Source organism: Ammospiza caudacuta, chromosome 2 (assembly GCF_027887145.1).
Source record: "Ammospiza caudacuta isolate bAmmCau1 chromosome 2, bAmmCau1.pri, whole genome shotgun sequence".
NCBI lineage: Eukaryota > Metazoa > Chordata > Aves > Passeriformes > Passerellidae > Ammospiza > Ammospiza caudacuta.
This window is the reverse complement of record NC_080594.1, coordinates 59716371-59724983: the sequence shown is the minus strand read 5'-3', so window position 1 is coordinate 59724983 and position 8613 is coordinate 59716371. Positions and strand designations below refer to the sequence as shown.

Sequence of the window (8613 nt, the reverse complement as noted above, 5' to 3'; positions counted from 1 at the left end):
ACATTTTCAGTGTCTGAGATGCACTCCTATCTTCAGACAGCCTGCTTCAACTCTTCTTCGTGAGTTCCCTTTCTGGGAAGCTAAGCTTAAATCTTTACTTTTTATTCCCAGGAACTCATTCACCAGCTGTGTTTTCCTCACTTTTGTGGCCTTTGGGCACACCATGATGCTCTGATCCCTTTCACAGGAGCTGCTCCTCTAGCCACCATTTCCCTCCCAAACAGAAGGGCACTGTCATGGTAGTGCCTCCTCTGTCCAGGCTTCTCCTCCAGTTCTCCTAATCATTTATGCTGGGATAACTCTTCTGGTACCAGGAGGGAATAACTTCCGGCTCGGCTCTGCGCTATGCTGCCTCACCTTGAATCCTGTGCGCAGTTCTGGGTGCTGCAGTGTAAGAAAGACATTGAGCTGTTGGAGAGCGGCCCAAGGAGGCAATGATGGTAAAGGGTCTTGCAGGGAAGCTGTATGAGGAGCGGCTGAGCTTCCTTGGTCTGTTTAGCTCGGAGGAGACCGAGGGGAGCCCTCATCGCAGTTACAGCTTCCTGATGAGGGAAAAAGGAGGGGCAGACACTGATATCTTTTCTCTCATGACCATTCTGGAGGAACAGCCTGAAATTTCTCAAGGGAGGTTTAGGCTGGATATCAGGAATAGGTAATTCACCCAGAGGGTGATTGGGCACTGGAACAGCTCCCCAGGAGAGGGGCACAGCAGCGCCTGACAGAGCTCAAGAAGCATTTGGACAATGCTCTCAGGCACGTGGTGTGACACTTGAGCACGTCCTGTGCGGGACCGGGAGCTTGATGCGATGATCCTTATGGGTGCCTTCGAACCCAGGGTATCCTGTGACACTGGAACTTCCTACGGCCACCACGGATTCCCGCTCCTTCCCACGGTCCCGCCAGGGCGGGGACTCGAACCCGCGGCCCTCCCTCAGAGAGGGCCCGCCCCGCCGTGCAGTGCGAGCGGAGGAGGTTTGTCCCTCGCGGGCCGCCGTGTGCCGGTGCGCTCCGCTGCCGCGCTCGCCGCCTCTCGTCTCGTCCGCCGCCCGGCCCGGCCCGGCCGCTGCCCCGCCATGAGCGACAAGGGCGAGCTGGACCTCACCGGCGCCAAGCAGAACACGGGCATGTGGCTGGTGAAGGTGAGGAGCCGCCGCCGCGGCCCCGGGCCCGGCCCAGCGCGGCCTGTGGCAGCCGGGTGCCTCCGTGCGTCCCCGCCCCGCCGTGCCCGGGGTGGGTGCCGTGAGACCGGGGTTGCCCGCGTCGGGCTCGCCCTGTGGCCCGGGACGGCCGCTGTGCCTGTTCCCCTCCTCGGGGACTGCGCGGGGCCGGGTCCGGATGCCCGCTGAGTAAAGGAGACACCGCAGGGAAAGTTGGGCTGCTGGGGAGCTACACAGAATCAGAATGTCGAGGGCTTGGAATGATCCTTAAGGATCATTCAGTCCCAGCTCCCCCTGCGGTGGGCAGGGACATCTCCCACTGGACCGGGTTGCTCAAGGGCTTTTCCAGCCTGGCTTTGAACATTTCCAGGGATGGGGCACCCACAGCTTCTCTGGGCAACTTGTGCCAATGTCTCACCACTCTGGCATCTCTTCCTTGTCCTTGTTTGTGATGAGCAACAAACATGGCCGTGTAGCTTTTATTTCCTGAAAACTTTGAGCGCTGGAAAAAGTTTTGAGTGTGCCCAGATTCACGTCCTGATAAAAAACTGTCCACATCCAACAAGGAAAGTAAACACCAGGGTCTTGTCATTACAGCTCTCTTTAGTGCTGGTGAAATACAGCTCTGGTGGAGGGGCTGTGAGAAGGTACTGAGGGTGTCAAATCAGACCTGTTTGGTGCAGGACCACGCTCCAGTCTGGTGCCACCACTCACAGGCTGGCCCTGCGCTGTTCCCTGGAGTCAGTGTCTTTGCTGTCAAGACATTTTGCTGCCAATACCAGGGATTGTTTCAGAAAGAGGAGCTTGAAGCTGATGGGGGAGCATGTGCCCTGCCTGCTTTGAGTCCCCTCTGGGCATGCTCCTCTTTTTCTAGACCTATGTTTATTCTCTTTTGGGAGAAGCAGTTCCTTCCTCCCATTCCTCCTTTAGGGACAGGTTCAGACATCAACTTCAAAGACCCTGTGGGGACAGGGTGGTACCCAGATACTCGTCCTGGGCGGTGAGGGGGGTGTAACACTATGATACTTCAGCTACCAAAACTTCTTCTTGCTGTGGTCCTTAAAAATGGTTGTGGATTTCAGACTTGCTTTGCTGTGCAGAATTTTTGGTGGGCAGGTTGCTGCATCTGGTTCCTCCTCTGTACTGACACCTGAGTGTGTGGTGTCACAAAGCCACAACAAGCACTGTGCAAGTGCTCTAATTGTGGTTGCTTTTCCTGGGCACTGTCAGTGACTGCTGGCAGCAGAAAGCTGCAGAACTAGACCATGACATGCTGAGTGACGGGATGACAAAATGGCAGATGAAATTAAGGGTTGAAAGATCTAATCTGGTGTGCACACAGAAAAACAATCCTAATTATAGGTATGCAGCAGTTGGGTTTCTGCTGGTTGTTGTCATTCAGGAGGAGTGGTTTTCTTTTTTCTGTACAATGAGACAACTCTATAAGAACATGTCAAATGAGCAGAGTCAACATTGGACATGATTACAAAAGACACAGAAAACAGAGGAGAAAGTATTATTGTACCATGATGTTGCCTCTGTCTGGAATGCTCTGTGTAGCCATGGTGTCATCCCCCATGCTATGGAAAGTGTACAGTGCACCTGGGAACAGAACAGAGGAGAGCACCAGGTCTGCTCCTGGCAACAAGGAATGATGGCTGTGGAGGGAACTCCTAAATGCTTTGTTACCTTTTAGGCTGGCAAGAGGATTGATTTGGAAGTCTTGTAGAGCTCTGAAGCAATGAGTAATGTTAGGGGTGGATAAGGAAGAAGTGAATAGGTAAAGATGAACAAGAAAGAATCAGTTCAAACACTAGAATTAGAGGTGTGTCAGATTAATTCATTGGTGGGGCTCAGCATGAGCCAAGGAGGTACTGTTTTGCACAATGTGTAGTTAAATTTTGGAACTTTTTGCAGCTGGAAATTCTGAATTTCAAAACTTTACAGAAGTTCAGACACAGTTAGTCAAACTCAGGCAAGAAAATTGAATTGAGAGATTAAAAAGTAATATGCTGCCAAACTTCATGTCTGCTAAAACACCCTAGAAATTAGAAGAGCGTGCTGGGGAAATAAATTTTCTTCGTATGTTCCTCCTGAAGGAGCTGCTATTGGCTGCATTTGGAGACAGGACACTGAACTTGCTTGTCCTTTAGTCTGATACAGTTTGGTGTTTCCTGAAGCAAGGAATTTTCAGGCACATTTGTGCTTACAGTTGGTGCCACTCTGTTTAATGAGAAAACAGGACTGAAAGGAAAGCTGGAGTATTACTCTTCCAAGTAAATGTTGATGTAGTCCTTCATGCATGTGTTCCGAACTTATGTCTGTCTGCTTGTATTGTAATGATAGTAAAGAATACTGAAAAGATGCTAACAGTGATAGACCATAACATGGGGTAGGCAGGATTTTATACTTTGATTTCCTTCGGACTTGAGCTTGGAAACAACCACATCTGTTAGTAGGACTTCCAACTCAGTGGCAAGACAGTGCATGGTACCTGTACTTTTTTTCTTCACTAGCTGGGACAACGAGGATGAATTTATCCTTCCTTTGGGGGAGAGAGCATTCAGCTCTGATGGAATAAAACACCTGGCTTATTTGATTTCCTTTTAGCATCCATTGTGCTAGCAAAGGAAGTATTCCAGAGAGACTACTTAACAGGCAATAAAAAAATGTAGCGGTGAGTATTTTAGAAGCATAAGCAGTAAAAGGAGGTACCATAAAGAGAGTGAATTACTTTAGTACAAATCCAGAAAGGCACTAGGTTTTTATTTCTGTATTTTCAGTGAAAGCTAAGGTAGAGAAATAGTAAGACTATTTGGTTATGTACTTGTGGTGAAGTGAAGCTCATTTAGTGTTAGCAATTAGAATGTTAATTTTCTTGTTCCCTGAGTATGTTGGTCAGATTTTAAAATTTAATCTGCTGCATTGTTCTATAGCTAGAAAGAGGATATCTTTTTTTAATTCTTCTTTGTATTTTCAAAGAAAAATTTAAACATAGACTCTGACATCAGCCTTGGTTTCTGTTGTATGCACTGTGTATGTATTGCTATATAGAGAAAGAGCTAATTTAGTTTTTTGCAGAAAAGTGGAAGTAGTTTGTTACAGAGAGGGGCTGCTTGAGTTTTCCCTTCTGAAGGGGGGTAGGAAGCTGTGCCCAGGCTGAAGAGATGAGTGGAGCAGGGGCCCTCGTGTCCCACACTGCCTGTAGAGTGCCTTGTGTGTGCTGCAGCCTGGGCAGTGCTGTGATGTGAGTAGCAAGAGGAGAGCAGCAGTGGGGAGAGGGCTTGGAGTGATGCTCCTTTGTATGTCAGATTTGTTCTAGTGATCAAACTGTCATTTTTTTTCTTTTTTGGAGAGAAGAGTGTTCTTACCTACAAACCCCAGAATAAAGACCACTTGTCCTGAAAGGCTGTGTTCAGTTGCCTTTCATTGGGCAGGCACTCTGTTCACAGGTTACTCTTTCTGTGCATATGCAGTTCTCAAACTCCTCCTGTGGGATCTGTGAAAATTCTGCCTTGTAAAAACAGGTTGCTCTTGATTTCTGTGTATTCTTTCAATGATTGTTAAGATTTTGAAACCTGACTCTTTACCATAATTATTATGTTAAAGTTAAAAGAAAGGTGCAAAATAAGATGTCTGTGGCATTTAAGGCTTTAGTCTTTCTTGATTGTTTACGTCATTAGCATGTGGGTGTGTGAGTAGCACCTGGTTTTAGCTGAAGTACCTATGGATAGCTGGAAGTAATCCTTTGATCACAGCCCTGCATAACCCTTTGTCTTTCTCTTCATGGCCTTTGACTGCAGGTAGGCCAGCAGAAAGATGATTAAATGCACTCTTTGAGACTTTCCTATGCAGTATGATTGATCTGCAACCTCTTAATCTGACTTAATTCCCAGTCTGAATGTATTATACAGCAAGTCAATGATTTTAACACCATAAGAGCCCTTCACTCCTTGTCCACTCATACTGAATGTGCATCTACCTGATTATCTGGCAGTATAAATAGAGATTAGGTGCAAGCATGTAATAATACTTCTGTTGAGTAGCTGAAGCATGTCACAGCATTTATCTTGAGTTTAGAAAGAAAACAGTATCTGATCTGGCATGGAATCTGTTGTAGAAAGTAACCACTTTGAAAACTGGAAATATATATATCAATAGATTGTGCCAATTCATGGCTTTCTGTTGTGCTTTTGTGGTGTTTTTGACCAAAGTTGTCTGAACTTCATGGGAACCTGGACTATCATTTAGTTTGTCTGAGCAGTTGGAGGCGTCTGGATTTTGTAGTTTTTCTACATGTACTTCATGGGGTGCTATGAGTCTAAAGCTAAAAGTACTAACTAAGCACCAGTTCCAAGAGGTGGAGTTCTTGAAGAACTGATAAGTGCAAAGGTAGTGTTAACTTAATTTGAGCTTCAGGAAGTTAGGAGTTTGTTCTTTGTCAGTAAGTTATTGGAACAGGCTCTTTTTCTCCTCAGCTTTGTTTAGTTTTACTCTGTGCAAGACAAAAATTAGGCTTCCAAGTGCTTCTTTGCTGCTTGAAACAGAAAATGCCGCAGGCATATCTTAGTGTATTTCTCTTCACTACTGGCTGTGCCTCACGCTGTTTTTCCACATGGGCACAGATGTTTCCAGTAGCTGTGGACTGTGTGAGCCAGGACAAACTTTGCTGTGCCAGTAAAGAACATAGCTCTAAAGTTTTGAGGAGTGTGCTGCCAGAGGCCTTTATTGTACATTTTGAGCCCAGGTCACTTGATGCTGCAGATACCACAGCCTTTGCAGCTGCAGGAATTGGTGTGTAGGTGAGGTACCACAGCCTTTGCAGCTGAAGGAATTGGTGTATAAGTGAGGTAACAGCACTGCAGCAGCTTTTAATTCTCCATTTATGCAGGTCTTGTTTCTGTCCCTGGACTAATCATGACTTTGTGCAGCTGTTCTGGAAAATGGCTTGGGGTGCTGCTCTGGTTGTTCCACCTGCTAAACACAAAATCATCCCAACTAAAGCACAGAAGTCACCCACTCCTCCTAGCTAGATCAGTCTGCTCTTTCCACATACTGGCCAGCTGCACAGAGACTTTGCCCAGTGCAGTGAAGAGCTGGGAATGAGTGATGGGAGGCAGATTTGCCTAGTGTGGTTCTGCTGTTGGAGGAGTGGCAGTAGGCTGTGGTCTTGAGGTTTGAGGTTCCCTGACTCTAAGCCTTCCCTTCACTCCAGAAATTGCCTAACTTCTCATCACTGTGATTGGTTGGTTGATTTTTTTTTTCCCAGAGAGATGATAATTTCTAATGAATATTTAAAAGTACAATTTTATCTGATAAAATATTGACACTCCTTAGTTTAAGAATTTGATGCTGATCTTTTTCTGCCTTTTATGATTGGATAGTAGCATTTGAGATTGAAGTTACTAAGATTTTTCTCTCATTTGAGACTCTACATTGGTGGTTTTTTTTGTGCTACATTATTCTCTTTGCTCTCTCTAACTGAATATATACACATATGTGTATTTATGTATATGTGTATATCTGTATAACAGCTCACGAAGTGGGGTTGCATGAGCTTCATAAAGTTCAACAAGGTCAAGCACAAGGTCCTGCACTTGAGTTGGGATAACCCCCAGTATCAGTGGATAGTATCAGAGGAAAAGACTGAGAGCAGCTCTGAGGACAAGGACTTGGGGGTGCTGGTAGGTGGGAGGCTGGATGTGACCTGGCAATGTGCACCTGCAGCCCAGAAAGGCAGTTCTGTCCAGGGCTGCAGCAAAAGCAGTGTGGGCAGAATGTCAAGGGAGGGGATTCTGTCCTTCTGCTCTGCTTTGCTCTGCTCTGTTGAGATCCCCCTGGATTGCTGTGTCCTGCTCTGGGGCCCCCAGCATAAGAAGGATGTGGACATGCTGTAGCAGGTGTGAGGGAGACCACAAAGATGATCAGAGAGCTGGAGCACCTCTTCTGTGAAGATGGAGAGAGCTGGGTCTGCTCAGCCTGGAGAGGAAAAGGCTCCAGGGACACCTTACAGGTGCCTTCCAGTGCCTCAAGGGGGCTGGTGAGAAAGATGGGAACAGACATTTTAGTAGGGCCTGTAGCAGTTGGACAAGGATGAATGGTTTTAAGTGAAAGGAAATTTAGACTAGATGTAAGGAAGGAATGTTTTATAATGAAAGTGGTGAGGCACTGGCACAGGTTGCCCAGACAAGTTGTGGATGTGGCATCCCTGGAAGCATTCAAGGTCAGGTTGGATAGAACTCTGAGCAAACTGATCTAATTGCAGATGTCCTTGCTCATTGCAGGGGGTTTGGACTAGATGTCTGTTAAGGCCCCTGCCGATCAAAACCCTCTATGGCTCTCTATTGTCTACTATATTCAGCTCATACTTTATTCTGAAGTGGTCAAGGTAAAAGCATTTAAAGTATTTACCCATACACAGTTTATATGGTATTTTAAAATCTGCTCTTCTTGAATTCTGTTGTCTTCTCTTAGGTCCCCAAATACTTGTCTCAACAGTGGAGTAAAGCCTCAGGAAGAGGTGAAGTGGGAAAACTAAGGATTGTCAAGTAAGCCTTTACATTTACTGGTTGCATTTCTTAGAAGTTACCTATGTAAAATAAGAATATGTTGCACCTGTTCTAAGACATAATCCTCTTTCTTGCCAACAGTGTGCATATTTCTCTGATACATGATCAGTGTTTGCTTGTGTAGTGATTAGGAATATAAATTGTACAAAATTATACTGGGGAGTCATTCTGTTGCGTTACAGGAGGTTTGATTTCCTAGGTTTAAGGAAACCTAATTGCAGAATTTGGTTTTATTTACATGTGTTATTTTGCTGCTTCTGTTTTCACATGCTGACTTTTCCCACTTATTCTTGGGCATCAGCCTAACAAAAAGTTGAATAGCCCTGAAGATAAATAAAAAAACTAGAATTTGAATTAGCTTTTTTTTATCAGGAAAGCTAAACTTGAGGAATTAGGCTATGGAAGCATTAAATATTTTTAATATTTATAGAATTAGTTATTATAACAAATATTTATGTATTTATTAAATATTAAATATTTTCTTTTTCAGAAATCAAGGAAGAACGGAAGTAAGTAATTGCTAAAGTTTATGTTTTGAATTCTAAAATGTGTTTAAAATGTGCTGGTTTCTAATGTCACATATTTTTTGTTATACCTCTAGCGAGGCATTGTACCGCAGAATCAGGAGGAGAGAATTCTGTTAGTAGCTCTGCCCATAGATGCCTGTGGGACTTGCATCAGGTCTCTCTGTTCCCTCACTTTGTTTACCTTCTCTTCAGACACTTTGAGATGTGTTAGTACAAAAGGCTGAGGAGGATGCGCAGGAAAAGCATGTGGTGCTGGTGTGAAGCATCCCTCTTCAAGCTTCCTTAGCTTCTCTATTGAGTGTACAATGTGAACATGGCAAAGGAGCTGTGTTTAAACCTCTTCTGGGCTGTACAATTCAG

General features: G+C 45.3%; 1 protein-coding gene across 1 annotated transcript in view; it reads left to right on the top strand.

Annotated features, from left to right (window-relative positions):
• The first annotated feature begins 978 nt into the window (after positions 1 to 978).
• Positions 979 to 8613, top strand: part of GTF2F2 (general transcription factor IIF subunit 2) — a 78016-nt gene continuing 70381 nt past the window's right edge. Inside the window, exons 1-3 of the mRNA XM_058800011.1 lie at positions 979 to 1139; positions 7632 to 7705; positions 8217 to 8235. Of these exons, the coding sequence (XP_058655994.1) occupies positions 1074 to 1139; positions 7632 to 7705; positions 8217 to 8235 (159 nt within the window). The 5' untranslated portion in view covers positions 979 to 1073. The remainder of the gene's footprint in view (positions 1140 to 7631; positions 7706 to 8216; positions 8236 to 8613) is intronic.